The 18,847-nt window shown below is 38.6% G+C and overlaps 2 protein-coding genes across 21 annotated transcripts; one reads left to right on the forward strand and one right to left on the reverse strand.

Annotated features, from left to right (window-relative positions):
• Positions 1–431: 431 nt before the first annotated feature.
• On the reverse strand, positions 432–7,980 carry LOC138936805 (zinc finger protein ztf-16). Of its 10 annotated transcripts, none has more exons than XM_070302584.1 (6): positions 7,777–7,980; positions 6,072–6,282; positions 5,711–5,942; positions 5,189–5,457; positions 4,765–5,100; positions 432–4,524 (listed from the first exon to the last, which is right to left on the reverse strand). In XM_070302584.1, exons 2-6 carry the CDS (start codon positions 6,245–6,247, stop codon positions 4,059–4,061), a joined length of 1,479 nt encoding a protein of 492 aa, XP_070158685.1. In that variant the 5' UTR covers positions 6,248–6,282; positions 7,777–7,980; the 3' UTR covers positions 432–4,058. The 10 variants fall into 10 exon arrangements, with proteins under 10 accessions (XP_070158685.1, XP_070158628.1, XP_070158646.1 ...); XM_070302527.1 differs by having other exon boundaries at positions 6,072–6,287; positions 7,793–7,942; XM_070302545.1 differs by lacking the exon at positions 7,777–7,980 and adding an exon at positions 7,570–7,644.
• Liprin-beta (liprin-beta) lies at positions 7,037–17,960 on the forward strand. Of its 11 annotated transcripts, none has more exons than XM_070302497.1 (12): positions 7,037–7,662; positions 8,431–8,502; positions 10,346–10,487; positions 11,405–11,565; positions 14,647–14,808; positions 14,879–15,010; positions 15,107–15,278; positions 15,806–16,095; positions 16,185–16,361; positions 16,469–16,840; positions 17,003–17,203; positions 17,602–17,957. In XM_070302497.1, exons 3-11 carry the CDS (start codon positions 10,352–10,354, stop codon positions 17,159–17,161), a joined length of 1,761 nt encoding a protein of 586 aa, XP_070158598.1. In that variant the 5' UTR covers positions 7,037–7,662; positions 8,431–8,502; positions 10,346–10,351; the 3' UTR covers positions 17,162–17,203; positions 17,602–17,957. The 11 variants fall into 11 exon arrangements, with proteins under 11 accessions (XP_070158598.1, XP_070158586.1, XP_070158618.1 ...); XM_070302439.1 differs by lacking the exons at positions 7,037–7,662; positions 8,431–8,502; positions 10,346–10,487; positions 11,405–11,565 and adding exons at positions 11,575–11,990; positions 13,499–13,701; positions 13,885–14,036; positions 14,142–14,478 and having other exon boundaries at positions 17,602–17,960; XM_070302421.1 differs by lacking the exons at positions 7,037–7,662; positions 8,431–8,502; positions 10,346–10,487; positions 11,405–11,565 and adding exons at positions 12,034–12,767; positions 13,499–13,701; positions 13,885–14,036; positions 14,142–14,478 and having other exon boundaries at positions 17,602–17,960.
• Positions 17,961–18,847: the final 887 nt, after the last annotated feature.

The following is an 18,847-nucleotide window of genomic DNA, read 5'->3' on the forward strand; positions in this document are numbered from 1 at the left end:
AACACATATATATATACACACACACACACATACATACATACATATGATATTCCCGGAATTTTTGATGCTTAAAAATGCCAGATTTTGATTAGAATCATCTTTTCCTTAACAAAAATATCGTAAGCGAAATGCCATCATTTTTTACAAACTTTACAAATATTATATCTATTTACAATAAAGTTATATATCCTAATTGGGAGTTAAGATTCTATTAAGATAAATTATCCTTGATTATTTTTTCACTTAAGCTTAATTCGCGAAGAGTTCTTTATTTTAAATAACTTTAAGTAGCTCGAACACTCACAATATTTTTGTTAATAAATACATAAAATCCAAATTTATAAAAACAATTAAAATAATCTTGTTGGATTATTTTGATTTTTTACGCGAAGGAAATTGGTGAGTAAGAAAGAGAATAAGACGTAACGATATATGATAAAAAAATTTCTCCATTCTATTCCTTATATACATAATGTTCATGTATTTAGATTGTACCCATTACACCGTAGTAACATCAACAATATTTTTTTTCTTTTTCTATTCCATTCTCTTATCGATTTAAATATATCTTTATTCGTATGTCGTATAAATAACTGTGAGGGAAAAGGGAGGGAGGGAGGGGGAGGCGGAGGGGATAGTCGAGAGGGAAGGTGCGGGTGAGTCAGGATACGGTGTCTAAAACACCCGTCTTACCACATACTCTCTCGAGGCCATGCGCCTCTCTCGTCGTACTCTCGCTTGCCCTAAGATATAATACCTTTACATCTATCTTCTAGCTTTAAGACTATTTTTTCTTTGTAAACGTGATCACAGTGTAAAGGCGTCGCTATATACGCTAAAGCAGTAAGCACATACGGTGAACACGGGTTAACACACACGCTCCTGGTCCATATATTTTCGACAATTGCATCTCTCGCCTTACCTCGTCTCTTTCCTTCCCTTTTCGATCAGATCCCATCGTTTTTCCTTCCCTCTTCTTCCACGCGAATACACACAATTTTCTTTCGTTCTCGATGAGACGTTACTTCCAATCAGGCACTTTTTTGTTCACGACTCCGCTCCCGAGGAACCGCGCGAGAGTACGACGAATGCGCGCGCGCATTTTTTTTTTTTTTGTAAAGGTATCTAAAAAGATTTGTACGTCAATGATGCTTTAATAAGGATCGAAAGTGTGGATGACGAACGTGTTCTAGTAATAATAATGAATATACGTGCCTTGCATACAAAATAGTGATAGTTTCGCGACAGCTCTTAATACGTATATCGATCAATGAGATAATTCGTGTACGTTGCATTCGTTTCAAGTTGAGTATACACTAAGCTAACGAATAACAAATGTGAATGTTCGCTGTTAAAATTCGGAAAATATGAATCCCGTAACGATTACAACAGAATCTTCGATCAGCATTCGAAGCGCGTTTGCACCTATCGCTCATGAGGCAGTATATTAAAAAGAATTTATGTGCAGTGTGTATAAAAAAACGGCCTACAATGAATGTTAGATACAATGAGAAAAGAAAGGAGCAACTAACGAATGTTTGAAAATTCGCATTTGTTGTTTGTTCACTCTGCGTATACCTATTTTTATAAGCGAGATCTATCCGATGGATCTCTTTTTCTCTCATTCTTTTTTTAACTTGTAAAAGTTTGCCCATTAAATTACTATATTAACGCGATCGGTTCTGTTAGAAAAGCACCGTTAACTCTATTCGCTTATTTAATCGTATAGTCCCGTGGTCTCGGTCCTTATGTGGAATGCAAAGCAATAATAAATTAATTAGACTCTAATAAATAATTATATAATCGTATTAAATACTACGCGATATACAGAATAATTATTTTAAATAATTATAATCATTTACAGCAATATGTGTATATGCGTGTGTATATCTCTTCGTCTCTTTGAGACGGTATAATTATATATATGCTGTCGAACAATTAAGTTTCGAAACTCGCGTCGTATTTTCGAACGTTTGATCCGTTTGTGCTGCCATTTTAGGAGGTTTGATATTTGCAACTCAATACTCAACACGTGGTGCAAGCTTTAAATTATTTGGTACAATAGTTAATGAAATACTGTCACGCGAAGTTGTGTTACAAAATTTTGTTTAAAAATCGGTGTAATGAAAGAAACGCTTGACAACGCGCCAACATTAAATTTTGCGTTGAATTAGAAAAGTCGTCAACAGAAACAAATGATTCAACAAGCTTACGGAGAGTCAGTTATGCATAAAAGTAACGTTCCAAAGATTATTATAGATGACATAAAAAAAAATGTGAATCAAATTTTGAAAGGACTTGCTTCAGAGGATTATAGAGCTGCTTTGACCAATGGCGGAGACGTTGAACTAACATAAGTGTATCAAGTTAGGTGGTGACTATATTGAAATTTTTTAACTATCTAAGGTTTGTACGATTAAAAATAAATTTTTTATACGAAAGTCTCGAAACTTAATTGTTTCACAATGTATATATAATATCCGCATGTGTACATAGATATCTGTGTGTCTGTGCTGTGTAACTCTATGCATGTATATATACATATACTTATACATATAGATATACATACATACATACATACATTATATATATATATAATATATATGTATATATATATTTGCTATCTCGATTTTCTTCTCTTCGTGCTTACTCTCCTCTAATACTTTCTTTTTTTCTGTACAAATATTTATATATAAAATATTTATCGAATCAAAGATGAAAGACGGAGAGAAGTGACTTCGGCCAAATCAGATCGACCAGATACCTGTCTATTCGGTACAGTACCACTTTTCGGCTAAAAGTCACATCTCTCGAACTTGCTCTCTTCGTATTTTAATAATTAATAATGCGTGCCCAGCTTGGCTCGTTTGCGCCCTATACATTTTTCATCTCTCAATTTTATACTGATTTTACCGGTGCAATAAACGCGACACATTTTTATCTAAAAAGAAAAAAAGATAAAAGAGATAAACCCGATAATATCTCGAAACGACTGTGTCGACTGAATCGACGAGATATCATATCGTAATCCATTGGTATCCAAGTGTATCAATACGGGATGTACTCGGTGTCGACATGCTTCCGACTAACGCGATGCTTTCGGATTTTTCAAATTTGTCTTGACAATTTAATCATCTCTTTCAAAGTCCGTGAATAAATCCTAAATCCATTCAAGAATAAATTTTTCTATTATCAGTACAATGTCTTTTGCTATATAAATTCGATACGTATAGCTTCCAAATGCGTGTGTACATTTTCAGTTACTTCATTTTTTTTGCCTTTCGAGGGGCTGGTCTTGGAACAATAATAAACGCGTTTCTTTTCCGTCTATAAAATGTACACACTGGATATCCGCGTCGTCGTGTTTGTCTCGAGCATTCAAACCGCATAGAGCAACTAGATAATCTCTATTTATCAGAAATTTTAGTATAATTTCTTTCGCGACAAAGTACGGCGCACAGCTATATATATATTTTACTTCTCACAATTATCGACAGGGCAATTTACGACGAGCTTTGTCGCGCGTTTCTATACTTATTTCACTAATTTAAGACTAATGATAGAGCTCGGAATATTTCAATAAAGCCCTATGGACGGATAGTTCGTACAATATAACAGCATGATGGACGAGTATATGTTGGCAATTTCTTTTTTCTTTCTCGAAATTTTCTTTCTCTTTTAAAGAAAAGGCACAGTTTGTCGCGCTTTGTACATTATTTTCTGAGAGAGCAGACATACTCTTCCTCAAATTTTAAAAATAATTTAAAATTTATAATTTACGATTGACTGGCCGTGTTATGCTTTAGCGGAAGAAGGGATGGGCGCATTCTTGCAATTTGCGAAAATATTTTATGATTAAGAGTATGCCTGGACATATCGCAGAAAATATTTGCACTTTCATACTAATGAACACTGAACGTATGTACAACATACATACCGATTCTCCTGCCGTTTTCTTTCGTTCAACGAAGAAATGGGAGGAAAGAAGAGGAAACGAAAAGGGGAAAGAGGAATTTTAGCCGCAAGTACCTCTCTTTTTCTCTATCTTCTCCTCTCAGCTACTGATGACTCTTGCTCAGTAAATGCGAGTTGAATTGGTACAAATTACAGCACTGCTCCCCGCAAATATTGCACTTCCACGGATTACTCTCGCTATGACAACCTTTGTGAAGGAAGTATAACGTCTGATCCGGAAACGTGATGCGACAGTGGGTGCACTGGAGTCCGCTCGTGCGTGGATCCGGCCTGGTCGAGGTGGGCGGTTCACCCCTCGAATGCGGATTGGCGCCGCCGCAGCCGCTATTGTTACTGCTGTTGTTGTTGTTATTGGTAGAACTGGTGGAGAGCTTGCGGCGTAGATCATCGCGCAACAACGATTTCAACGGCGACACTTTAATCAGCGATGGCAATGGCAGATTGCTCGACGTCGCCCCGCTATCGTCCATACCATTGCTATTCGGTTCCTGTTTGATGGGTATCAGAGAGATTGATGGTGTAATCGCTTCATCGCCTCCACCTACGTTTCTGAGAAAAAGACCAAGAATTCGCGATCAAATAATTCGCGTTAGAATACAGTTAATTGTTGATGTTTTCTATTTTATTTTAAGTATACACAATTGTTTCTCGATTAAAATATGATCGAGATTAAAGCTGACACAACGCGCAAATGTAAAGATTTTAATAAATAATTTTCAACAACGTTTAACACGCATATTGATCGTTGTAATAAAAATTAATAAACCTCGCTATTTTTTAAATGCTCACCTATGAATGGTGCTACTATTGATAGTTAATTGATGATGACTACTGCTCGGCGCGTTGCTATTGCTGTCGGCGCTCTGCGGGCTATTGGGACTGTCTCCGTTCAATGGAGCAGGACTCGGATTTCGCTGATTGGCAACCTGTTCGGGGTAAGGAATGGATATCTCCACGTGAGGCGTGAGAAAATGCATGGGAGGCGTAGCGTTGTCGGTCGAACGATTGCCAGTGCTGTCCCCGCTATCGGATAGGGGTGCCGAAGGCATCGCTTCTCCGGATGTGCAACTATTCATTAAGGATGTAGAGCTATTTGGTCCAGGATTATCTAAATCTATTCCATGTCTGTGAATATAAAAGGAACGTACATAAAATGAAGTGCGAAGTGTTTTTTTTTTCTTCAAATAATTCGCAAAATTCATACACGACTCACCTATTAAAGAAGTGCAATCTAAGACATTTCATAGTCGCTGCACGATAGTTGCAGAGAGGACACGATTTGACCATATCGTGCTGACCGACATGTTCGTTCTGAAAATGAGCGCGCATCGCGATCTGTCTTTGAAAACCACGGTTACATATTGGGCAATGGTATGGCAAAGTCTTTGAATGTGTCGTAAAATGTTCCGCAAGATGATCTTTCCGAAAGAATCTCTTCTGACATACCCGACACTCGTACGGTTTTACGCCTGTATGCCTCATCTGAAAGAGATAAATGACAAAATAGATCAACTGTTTATTGATAAATACATGGTGAATGCGGAAAATCATGGTTTACATGAAAAGTGAGATTATATTTTATTTAAGAGAATTATATATGTATTTTTATTTCAAATAGCTGTTACACTTACAGATTTGTGCCTGTCAAAATTCTTCTCTTTTCATATCGATCAATTTAACGTGTAACGTGTATTACACAATAGATCTTTATGTCGTGTAATCTTCTCATACTCACTTTGTGCCGTCTCATGTTAGCTCCATTTGAAAATTTCATATTACAGACATCGCATTCAAACATCTTTCTGTGAGACCTCATCCCTGAATGGCCCTCTTCCCCATCTCCCTCATTCTCTGCTCCTTCTATACCCTCAGCGCTCTCCCCGGCCTCGCCGCTTGCCAGACATTGATCTTGGTGAGCGGAGAAAGCTGTCTTGTTTATAGTTTCATAATTATCACATCTATCGCATCTGTAAAATTAATATATATTTCTTAAGATTAGAATACTTACACCAATGAAAATTTATATTTTAGGTATTCTATCGTAACCGTTGCTATCAATATTATGGCTGGTTGCGAAATTACAATTTGAACCTCACCTAAATGCAGGAACAGCTCCGTCGCTACTATCATAATTGGTATTGAGTGCTGCCTCGTTATCAGGATCTAACGCCTCTTCCTCTCTATGATTGGTAGAGTCTCCAGCCTCAGCGTGCGAAGAGGAATGAGAGTCTACCTCGTTTTCCCCACCACCACCATCAACCCCATCTGACATGTTATCAAGCGGAAGGACTATACTGAATCCGTCATCTAACCTAGGACGACAAGCACAGATTAGTCACTCATTATTATTTACTCACAGATAGCATACGCGCGCGTCTACTTGGCACGAAATTCACGTCGCATTTCTAGACGCTTTTAAATGTCAAAGAATTCACTCAAAGACACACACACACACACACACATACACACACACTGTTATCCCGTTCAAACAACCATGGCCCATTTAAAGAATCTGTCATAAAATCAAAGCCTTATTTAAACATCTCCCACTATCTCGTTCGACAGATTTATATATGAAAAGAACTGCACATAAGGATCGATCGTTGGTCTCGTTCCATATTTCACGAAATCGAGCGAACGGGAGGAGACTCGTCGAGGAAGCGAACATCGCTCGAGCGCACCCGACATCGTCGTGTCCTACATAACGTCATCTCGTTTATCGTCATCACCATGCTCGCGGACACGTCGTCGTCGTCGTCGTCGTCGTGGACGTCGTTGCCGTCGTCGTATAATCCCGTGACGAGTTCGCGAAAAGGCGTTTGCTCGCGATTTCTCTTAGAGCGCGCGATTTTTCGCACGTCGTGTTGTGTAAAGGGGAAAAAAAAAAGAAAAAAAAGAAAAAAAAGAAAAAAAAACAAGATTGTTTTCGTCGCGTGCCACGAGATTTTTCGTATCGCGTATTTATCACGTACGGGAGTCTTTTGCGCGTTTGATGCCTCCTTTACCCGTCAGCTATCTCTCCGTCGTCGATACCCGTCTCTCTGTCAGGTGCGCTGTCAGTTGGAGCAATATCGCGATACGCGCGCGACAGACGGAGAGAGAGAGACGGAGAGAATGTAACTCCGGTTTATTCGAGAGAGCGAGGTACAACGGTGCGAGTATTACCCAATCCTGGGAAGATTACGGCATAGAAACACCTGGTGGTAAAGCGCAATGCCAGAGTGCACTGCACTTTGTCCCAGTTTCGATCGAATCCGTCACTCGTGACGTAGTTTTCGCGGCTTTTCCGCGGAAAGTCTCTGGCGGTCGCGCACGCGACGGGCGACGGCGCCGGAGATGAGGTGGGAGAGGAAAAGGGGAAACTTGCGACGGGAGGAACGTAAAGAAGGGGAAAGAAAGGGATAGGATAGAGCTAGAGGGAGAAGGAAGGGCGAGTCAACGGAACGGAACACCTCTCTCGCGTCTCGCGTGGACCGCTTACTCACATTCCACGGAGAGGCCCACGGGAGCACCTTGTCCGGGCGCCACGACGGAATTTCATTCGCCCTCTCTCTCTCTCATGCGCGCGCGCGCGCGCGCACACCCGCCACCCACCCGCCCGCCGCCGTCGCTCACGATCGCCGCAACGACGCATCACCACCACCACCACCACCACGGCCACCACGCATCTCTCACCGATATACCCTCGTACTTTTTATTTTCTTCCCCCCCCCCCCTCCCCTGCCCGCTCCTCCGTTCTCACGACACTCGCGCGACGGCACACGAGTATAAAGTGTAACGGAAGCGCGAGACCGGTATCACCGTTTATATGCAGTACGATATTCTCGTCGCTCGTGATCGGCACTGCTGCCAACAACGGTGCGTCGTTATCGCTACGACGACGATACGAGAAACGAGATACGACATACGACGCGCGGCGCCGCGGACGATTTGCGCCGACGCCGCCGACGCGCGCCGTGACGCGGGACGCGGGACGCGGATAGCGGACAAGCAAAGTTTGCGCCGGATGCAACTTCGTTCGGGTCGAAAGTGCGCGCGCGCACGTGCCTGAATATAACCTCGCCGCTCGTGGTTCGTGATTGGTAGCGCGCGACTGTCAAACGCGGCTTGTCAAACGTCATCTCGCTATATGGCGTGTTTACGCGGGGGGATCGCGAAACCCGTCGCCGCGACAATAATGATCCTCGATTTGCAATAATCTTTATTCTCATCTCGACTCGCGTGAATCTTAAAAATGTGTGGTTGATTATCAGTGAAGTAGTTCAATCTATTCTCGAATTACGAGATAATACGCTAGTTTCATGTCGATGCGTCGATTTCGCGAAACTAACCTCATTTTTCGATCTCCTTTTTCCGCGTCATCGTGTCGTTTGTTGACACTTTTGCAACATTGTTGTGTTGCGCGCGAGGATGCGAAATAACTGATAAAAATTGATATTCTCTTTCGGATTTTAGTGCGTTTATCGATGTCTCTGTCGGATGTACGACAGCATCCGCAAGTTGACAGTTCCTGATAAGCATAAACAGGTATCTACCATTTTATACATCGCATATTTTTGTTATTTAGCACTAATTTATTATTGTTGGAATACCTTTTTTTCCATAAAAGTCGTTTATTTACATAGATGAGAAAGTGACAGTTCCTGTAGAAATAATTTGTAAATTGGAAATATTGCGTATAGATGGTCCAACATTAATAAATTATTGCACTCTCTCTCTCTCTCTCTCTCTCTCTCTCTCTCTCTCTCTCTCTCTCTCTCTCTCACGCGCACGCACACACACACACACACACACAATATTTGTCAAATAAATTCTAATTTATAGAGGCTTCCATTCTTTCTTTCGCTGTTTTTTTAGCTTTAGAAAAATATACTATAGTAAAAGTATTACTATAAGCAAAATAAATGAATGGGTTTTGACTCTTCGTGCTCTATATAAAAATTAAAAATATTATATATAAAAAATAATATATAAATTTATACATTTGATGCAGTTTCGTCCGCGAGGAAAGGCTAACGAAGCGGAGATGAAGAGAAAGAAGGAATGATAGAAAGAGAAAGAGTAAGGGAGGAGACGGTGAGGAAGGGACAGAGAGAGATGGAGCACACGTTATGGTGGCAAAGTGTTTGGGCGTTGCTCTTCGATACCTGTTGATCGTCGCTCGCACGTTACTTTCGCGCGCAATCGTTCGTCGTTTTATTAACAGTAATTCGGTTCTTCGGTGTTCTTATCGTCGTTATCATGAAACGACACGGTAAGATCGGGGATAAACGTTCATCTCGTGACGTTTCGATCTCTTTTCTCGCGTCTCTCTCTCTCTCTCTCTCTCTCTCTCTCTCTCTCTCTCTCTCTCTCTCTCTCTCTCTCTCTCTTTCTCTCGCTAATGTTTTTTTCCGCGATCGATCGTCGCAACGCAAATTCATCACGTGCCTCTTGTCGCTGATAAGAATGTCGCTCTGCATATGTAAAGTGTTTCTGGGATCAATCTTGTAAACTCGTCACAATGTAAGCGCTATTTATTTCTATTCTCGGTTCCCTGCAACTGTGCAGTTTGTGATTTGGGGGAAAAAAAAAATCGATATTCTAAAATCTAATTTCAAAGGCAATCGAATCTAATTTGAAAAAAGATCAAGATTTTCCTGTTAGTACAGTTATTTACAAGCGACAGAAAGCATGAGTTTAAAATTGATTTCGCATTTAAAAAGTTATAATAGTTTCAGAATTTATGAGAAGTTTATGATTGATTAAAAAGCTCACTTCTCTTTTTTTACCCGTTTAATCATAATTATTACATAGTTATTACATTTCATAGATAAATAGAGAGAGCTCTTTCTCTCTCAGCAAAACATTATATAACCAGTTACATCATATCATCTCTTATAATTTTTTTGTTACATAATATGTTTTTTTCGTCGTAAACTTTTATAATCTAGAAATTTTACAATAATAAAAAGAAATATAATCTTAAAGCGTTGATCTTTTTTGTCAAATATCTATTTGTTTTTATATTTTGATGAAATATAATTGAACCTTCAGATATATGTATAAGATTGTCGTTAAACCTAGAATAAAGTTAAGAGCCGCTCGTAACTTAATATCTCTCTCTCTCATCTCCGCATACTTTTGTGTCTGTTTAACGACGTGCTCCTAAACTCGGCGCAATTATCGTCCTAGCGAGTGCGTTCTGCCCCATGACGGTGCAGCTACGTCGTCTGGAAAATCATATGAATCAGCGCGGCCGAGACTTCGTCTCGTTGCAATTAGTATCGCTCTTCTGGATTTTCGAGTCCTGCGAAAATTATTTATACACGGCGTATGCATGTTGGAAGAATGTTCGAGGAACACGTAAGAAGGATATCTTCCTTTGCAGCGTTAAATGGTGATGGGCAAAGGTGAAGAGAGGAACGGCACGACAGCGGAGGCGGGAGAGTCAACCTTCTTGGCGAAGAGCTCGAGCGAGGCGAGCAAGATGCTGGAGGCCGCGCTGCTTCAAATGGACGACATTATTTCCGGTACGATCGACATTTGTGAATATATTATTTTTAGATATTGACACGATTTTAAGCATTATTTTTTAAGATATAATATATATTTTATATATATATATATTTTTTTTTCTTAATGTAATAAAAAAAGAACTAAAGTTGTTATGTTTTTAATTTATTTTTTTCCAAAAATAATTTTAATAGATTAATGGGACTTGTACGGCAAATTACATTAAAAAATACGACATGATTCAAATAATTATCAATTAGATGTATAACAAAAATTTTTATTATATATCTAATTGAAAGTTATCCGAATTTTTTATTGTTTGGTATTATTTTAATCGCAAAAATTTCTCATTAACCCATTAAAATTATTTTTAAAAAGGGGTAAAATAAAAAATAAAAGAATTAGTTTTTAGTTTATAAAATGTTTACAATTATGAATTAAGAATGGATGAAGGAAGCTAATTTTAATTTCGGTACTCTATTGATAGTACAGTTAAAAGTTAAAATTAAAAATACATATATGAAAAAAACGAAGCTTTTTTTTTTCACAAAAAACCGTATTTAAAAAAAAACATTTAGTCTTTTTCTATTTACATTTTTGTCATTACTTACTATTCTTTCTATTTACATATCTATTCTAGATATCGGCAATTTCGTTTTATATTCTGCCGTTAAAAAATCGACAAAATCAGTTTCTCCAAGAGAAAGAGAAAGAGAAAGAGAGGATAAGATAAATTAATAAATTAATTTAGATAAGAGTTAATTTTATTTAAGTTTATTTCATAGAGATATGGTTATATTATATCTAAAATAGAGCAAATTATAAATTGAATATCACAGATTTATTTCATTATTCTTGTACTTTAAACTTCAATCAACATTCATTGCATTAGCTTTCTATCAAATATACATACCTATATCAAATATATTTACAGGTGCTTGCGCGGAAAGCTCAAACGAAAGCGGAAGCTCGGAGTGGAAGAACTCGGTGAAGGAGGCGGCGAGGAATCTCGTAACCGCGATAAAGAGCGCGCCGTCACTACCCCCGCCGCCCGACGCCGTTACCGAGGATATCCTGTTGCAATGGATGCAACCGGTAAGCGAACAGACACAGATAATACTACGCTCTGTTCCCGCGCCGACTTTGTTTCGTAAGCCGATAAAAGAAAACTCGGCCGCTTCAAACGCGATGTCGTAAACGAGATTTCGATTTTGGACGTGCGTTTCGACGGGGACACGTGGGACACGTGTGATGAGTGCTCGTCGCGTGCATCCGCCACTGCGATTTCACATCCGGACTTACATGTCAATACGCACGTGTCACGTACGTCCACATCCGGACGCGTTTGACTTTGTTAGATTGTAATTATAGAACGCTCCAGCGGATAAAATCGACCGCTAGAAGTCCACGATTTGATTTCGATTAATCGCCGTCAATTTTTGTCGAGCGATATTTGCCTTTCGAGCAATATATGTGATACGTGATGAAAAGCTACGGAATCCTTCGTAATAAAGAGAGAGGCAAGTATGATATAAAATTTATAATAATTACGATATGTGCATTATTATGCATCATTTATTACTTTTATATTAGTAAAATAATTGTAAAGATTATATAATGGATAACATATATTATTTGTTACATTATTATACTAACTGACTGTGTAACTTGGATTGTTTAAAGCTTATCATTTTTATTCTTTTTATCGAGTTTAAGTAGCTGGACCGAGGACTGCGAAGAACCGTCTAATGGCTGCGATCTTCGTAGGTAACAACAAGAGAGGACACTAATCTATTTATAAATTGTTGTCGCGTCTCTCTCTCTCTTTCTTTTTCGTTTTCGTACTCGTTCCCGCTTCTCACGAAGGATTTCATGGCGTTAATTTTAGTTTCGGTTGAGACGATGCCGCGGTTGGTAACGCGAAAGTGCATCTCATCGAGATAATGTTTTATTGCATACGAACATATCGTTATTGGAGTTCAATACACTCTGCAATTACATTTATCCGTTGACATTATACCAAGTTTATTAAAAAATAAGCGATAGAAATGTATCTCTTTTTTTTGTTGAGAAAAGTATCCTTGATGATATTTCTACGCGTGGCTTGTTAATAAATCTGGAGCAGATTGTAATGTGCATCATACTGAACTTAATTAGAAGGCAGAAACGCGGTGATTTCGAAGAATAAAACGCAAACAAATTCATCATGGAGAACGCATCATGGAACGACATTATCGCTGCAGAACGAAAAAATCTTGCCCCAATAATGGAAGAAGAAGATAAGGGACAAGTAAAAGGTCTCTCTTCAATCTCTTTTCTTATCTCTCTCGTTTCTATATTGGTGCTAATATATATGAAAATGCAAAATTATTGCGACGAGATCAAGATAGAGATTCATCTTCCGATCAACATATTATCTGGATCCAAAATATGTCTAGAATCAATATTTTTTAATCGAATTTAGAAATGCAATTGAAAAGTAGATTCTTCTACGATTTTCATGAGAGTGAGACGAAAGTGAGACTTTTCGATGTGTGTTTCAGTTAAAAAATACGATAAAACTCTTGGTAGACGTCTGACGATCGAGGCAATCTCGAGACTCGCATTCAGACACTAAAATCGGCTGGTTGGTTGGCTGGCTGGCTGGCTGGCTGATCGACTGGTTGGCTGGCTGGCTGGCTGGCTGGCTGACTGACTGGTTGGCACCGAAGTCACGCTTTTGATGGAGTATGCTCGAAATAGATTGCCTTAACCGCGGACCGCACGCACTGTTAACCGTCGAAGGCTCATAACGTTCATTGACTCCGTACATACGACTATGTAGCAGTACGCGGGATCGCTTTTGTCGCTTCAATTTTCGTTTGAATAAACACGCGCAGTCACGACTGTCTTATGCAGATGCAAAAATTAAATTCTCCATCAGCGCGAACGGTATTAGACGAGAGGAATCTTTCTTCAGGAAGCCTCTACGCGCACGCTTCGCGCGGATTAAAAAAAAAAAGATTTAATCCGTAATATCTATATTCAGGTTCGCAATCGGATTCGTCGGACGCGGCGTCGACTATAAAGCTCTGGAACAGCCGATGGACGCCCTCAGAGGGTTACGATTCGTCGGGCACGTCGTCCGATTCCGACGCGGGTGACGAGTACGTCGAGGACTATCCATCGGGCATCGCGAGACCGACAATAGCGTGTCAGACGGTCTACCGATCGCAAGAGTGTTTATGTCAGGTAGACTCATGAGAAAGAGAGAGAGATCAAATAGGAAAACATATATATATATATATATATATATATTTATTTATTTATTTATAAATTGTATTTATGCATATATCTCAATTAGTGAGAAATGATTAGATCGAAAAATAAGAAAGATATCTCTTCCGCCGTGAGGTATTGATGATATCGTTGTAGGCTTGCTTACTTGGCTATGCTAAGATGTTAGCGCTTCAAGGGAGTATGCCTAATATCTGTGCAGTATCCAGCGGTATGCCTAATATCTGCCCGTCGTCATCCACCAGTCATCTGGGAAGTTTCCCATCTCTCTGCACGACACCATGTACAAGGTCGCTATTTTTTCTAGCATATTCTAACTTTTTTTACATTTTTATATAACATCCAAAAGAGAAAAATCGAGAAAACACTCCTCGATCTTTTTTGCTAACCGACAGCGTATCCAGCGAGTTGACGCATCACGCCGTTAAGGAACACGTCGGTCATTATCCGCACGTCTGTCATCTGCAGCAAGGTTCGATGTGCGCGAAAGAACGTGGGATGCACGCGGGTAGTAGGACAAACAGCACGACATCGTTGCCGGTAGATTCGAGTGGCGGTTCTCTGGGCAGAAGGCGACGCAGATTACGCAGTAGAGTAGACCGCGATCAGAGGGCCATGTCTCACAGCGATCTGATCTATCACGAGAGAGAGAGGCCGCGTCACTATTGCTCGCTGCAACAGTTTCACTGCGGAAGCGATGTTTGCATGAACAATTACCATAGTAAAACCGAGGTATATTGTATATAAAAGCGAGCTCTCAATAAAACTTTCACTTATATATGTGTATGTGTGTGCCTATACGCGTATGAATTATTTCCCAATCTTCTTTTTCTAGAATAATATATTAATATAATTTGTCATTAGAACATTAACGACTGTTTCGTTTAATTTGCTTTTCAGGAACGACTGAGGAAACTGGAAAGTGAACGTGGAGCGCTACATATGGAAGTGTCAGTTCTATCAGAGCAAGTCGACGCGCAATCAAGTAAGATTCAAGAGCTAGAGAACATGCTTCAAGAGAAGAAAGATAGTTTGAGGCAAATGGAAGAGGCGTTGCAAAAGGTAGGATACGATCATGTATTTATAGAGCATTATAGAGCTTAAAATAAACGAGGGTTTATCTATCTTAAAGGAAGTTTTATCGAGAAGCGCTCTGGAAACGCAAAAGCTTGAACTTCTCACCTCCTTGTCTGAAATGAAACTCAGGCAAGCTAGTTTGGAGCACGAGAATTTGGCACTGCGTAGCACAAGTCCTTTATCGAATGTTAGTATATATATATAATATATATTAGAATTTTCGGAATATTACGATAATAAATAATCAAAATATATTATCGAGTAAACAATTTGACATTTACAGGGCGAAAGATTTAGCAGACATACGGGTCAATATAGTAGTCTTCCTAGGCCATCGACGTCCAAGAAAGGTGTTGCATTTGGTAAGGTTCCAAATTTAGTTTCGGGAGCTCATACGACGGTACCCTTGGCTGTTAGGGGAATCGCCGCGAGATGCCTGTCCGCTCCTATTCTAGGTTCCGATCGATCTTTATTTAAGCATGCTGTGTCACGTCTAGATTTTTTTTTTTTTTTTCTTCTTCCTCAAACGACGAATCCATATCGTGCAATATTAATCGATAGTAACAGCATGTCATTGAGAAGTAACCCACTTTTTGCAAGGCATTCACAGCTAATAACGCGCGCATGCATTCGACTTTGTTATCATTATTTAATGCATATATCATTTTAATTTCTTTGCGGTCCGAATCAATTTTCATAAATGTATGCAAAAGCGTGTGCTATTTCCTCATTTTAATTTTATCATTGTTATCTAATTCATTTTTGTATTATTTGGAAAATTTAATGATGCAAACGTGCAGTTTGCTTAATTATAATCATATATTACCTATTTAGAAAGTTACATATGTGCAGTTGAGCCACACAGGGGATCGCGAAAGATTAATATAAATATCATTACATATATATATATGTGATGAGATATATATATATATATGTAAGTAACGTCGAAGAGTCAACATTTATAAACTGATATTACCATTAGCGGAGGAAGCAAAAATCGTGATCTGCGAGGCAAGCGCGGAACCGCCGCCACCGAAACCGCTCGCGGAACTTACTATGGAGGAAATCGCCGATTGGTTGGCTCGTCTCGGTTTGGAGTGCTACGCCGCCGAATTGAGACGATGGGGTGCCACTGGACCAAAGTTGCTCGATGCCACGCAGGTTCAACTGGAGAAAGAGTTGGACATGAAGAATATCCTGCACAGAAAAAAGCTCCTTTACGCCATCGAATCGGAGCGAAGTAACGGCGCTGGATTTCTCGGTTCTCACAAGGTTACAACTTAAAGTGTTTTACTTAGATTCGAAGTATTTCATTGGAAAAATATCCTCCGACTGAAACGATCCTCTCTGGTAACTCGCAGATGGATAACGGGGCCGTGCTACGGTGGCTGGACGACATTGGTCTGCCGCAACACAAGGAAACCTTCCATCAAGCAAAAGTTGACGGTAGAGTTCTGCACAGACTGACTACGGAGGACCTACTGAATCTCGGAGTGACTGCGCAATTGCATGCCGCCAGTTTAAGACGCGGAATTCAGGTACTCTGCGCACGTGTGTGTTATATCATACTCTAATTATTCAGAAGCTTTGATATAATTTATATATTCGAAATATCAGTATGCGAAACGAGATTTGTTAATTGCAGGTTTTGCGAGATTTGAATTTTGAGTTTGATAATTTGGAAAGAAGATCCGCGAATGGGAACGGCGCCGACGGTAGCAACGTGACTCTCTGGACAAATCATCGTGTGATGGAATGGCTACGGGTCGTAGATCTTGCAGAATATGCACCAAACATGCGCGGCTCTGGCGTACACGGCGGTTTGATGATCCACGAAGGTCGATTCACCTCCGAACTGCTCGCGACATTACTCAGCATTCCGCCGTCGAAGACTCTACTTCGTAGGCACTTGACGACGCACTTCAATCAGATCCTTGGCAGAGAAGTGGTTCAACATAAGAGAGAGATAGAAAGCACACTCGGATTCGTTCCGCTAACGCTTACCGCCAGGTTAAAGGTATGTGTTGCAGAATTTTACTTAATCTTACATTATACTCGTTATGTTAGAGAGAATAATTAATAATTATGAAATTTCTTATAATTGTACAATTTTTTATTGTAATAATATTAATGTCGCTTTTCAAAAATATGTGACAATGTATAATTAAATTTTAATCAGGTACCAAAGAAATCTCAGTTCACGCTGAAACGTAAAAAGAGTAAAAACGAAATGGATTTCGGCAATTTGGTTTGCCCATTGGAAGCATCGCCACCAGGTACCCCATCAACCCCCTCGTCAACACCGGGCAGCCCTAACTTGAACTCACCCACATTCTAACCACAATTAAAGCTTCATTCGAGTAATCATCTAAACTAACTTGTAAGTCTAACGCGACTAATGATATTAAAAATCGAGTTACTGAAGCATAAGGCTATACTATTATGAATTACAAAAATTATTTTTCTTTGCTTTGCGAAAATCTATATTTCTTTGTAATATACTCACTTTGAATAAGTGAGAATTTAAAGAAGATAACAAGTGTATCTTTATTTGGCTCTAAAATTTTATTGACTTATATCACAACTTTTGCAGCGGTGTATTATAGCGATCGCTTATTTATTATCAATTTTCATTCATCTTTTCATTATAGACAATACTTCTAAATCACGAAAGCATTGAATCACATATAGGACGCTATTATTAACTGTTTTGTATATATTATTTATTTCATATATCTATAATTGTGTTTTATTCGACTAAAAGAAATTGTGTTTCAGATCTGGAGGATACTGGGCAAAGGAAAATTATAGGTTGCATATAAATGGTGGGTGGAATTGTACAGCAAATTATACATACATATTTCGGCGTGCAAAAATAAATGGATATTTATATATTTAAACTATTGATAAAATATAAAAAAACGCCGGAATCACCCGGGACCAGTTATCCGTAATATAAATTACCTATTAAAATATATACTTTGATAAAAAGTTATATAAATGAAAGCTAACTCCAACACCGCCAATCTCATTAACACAATAAATTAAAAGATTTAATGATAATTAACTGCGCATTTTAGAGAATAAGTATTTTTATTACCGATCATTAAATTATAGATATAACTCAAATTGGAAATAAAAAATGCTGAATTTGTATTTATTTTCCATAGCTGTTTCTACTCGCTCTTAACATCTTTAATAGTATACAGAATACGACGATACAGTAATTTACTTATTTATTATCTCAATTGTGTTTCTCTAGAATTATTTTTAAAATAGCGGAAATGCTTTTTTACTGTATTACGAACACTTTTCCATATTTTTCATAATTATTTTATGGCAATTACAATGGAGAATCTCCTTAATTTTGATCCTCTGGGAATGGAAATAGAAAATCATTGAAAAATTAAAGTTATGTAAAAGAAGGTTAAGTGACAACCCATAATTTCGTAACCCATAATGCAATGCAAAGAATCGATTGTGCGCAGTCGCTATTAAAAAGAGATGCTAAATAAGATAAACTATATTATTGGCTCTCGTGGCCTTTCACAATGCATTATGGGTTACGCAAGTAAATGCATACATCAAATACGAGGTTTGTTCGCGTTGTTTGAACTTTTTGCACTCAACATCTTGGCTTTCACTCTCTTCAACATCCGAATATATATTTATTTCGTTTTCAGTGCAAAAATTTTTGAGAATTTCACGCAACGCAAACAAACCTATAATAACTTAATCTTCTTTTAAGCGGTATCTACGATAGGTGTACTAAGCCTTAAGCCATAAGGAATTCATTAATCACAGTTAAATATGAAAAGAATAATCGAATATGATTGATTAATTTTTTATAATTTAAAACTTAAATTCTCACTTTAGACACCGCTTTATAAGCCCGTATCAGACTACGCATTGAAAACTGAAGATTGAAGATTAAAGATTGGAATTTGACTAATCAGAAGAAAAGGAATTAAAATTTCTTTGTTCTGATTGGTCAAATTTCAAACTTGAATCTTCAATCTCAATC

Source organism: Polyergus mexicanus, unplaced genomic scaffold (assembly GCF_030449975.1).
Source record: "Polyergus mexicanus isolate NDT 795.1 unplaced genomic scaffold, iyPolMexi1.0 SCAF_1, whole genome shotgun sequence".
NCBI lineage: Eukaryota > Metazoa > Arthropoda > Insecta > Hymenoptera > Formicidae > Polyergus > Polyergus mexicanus.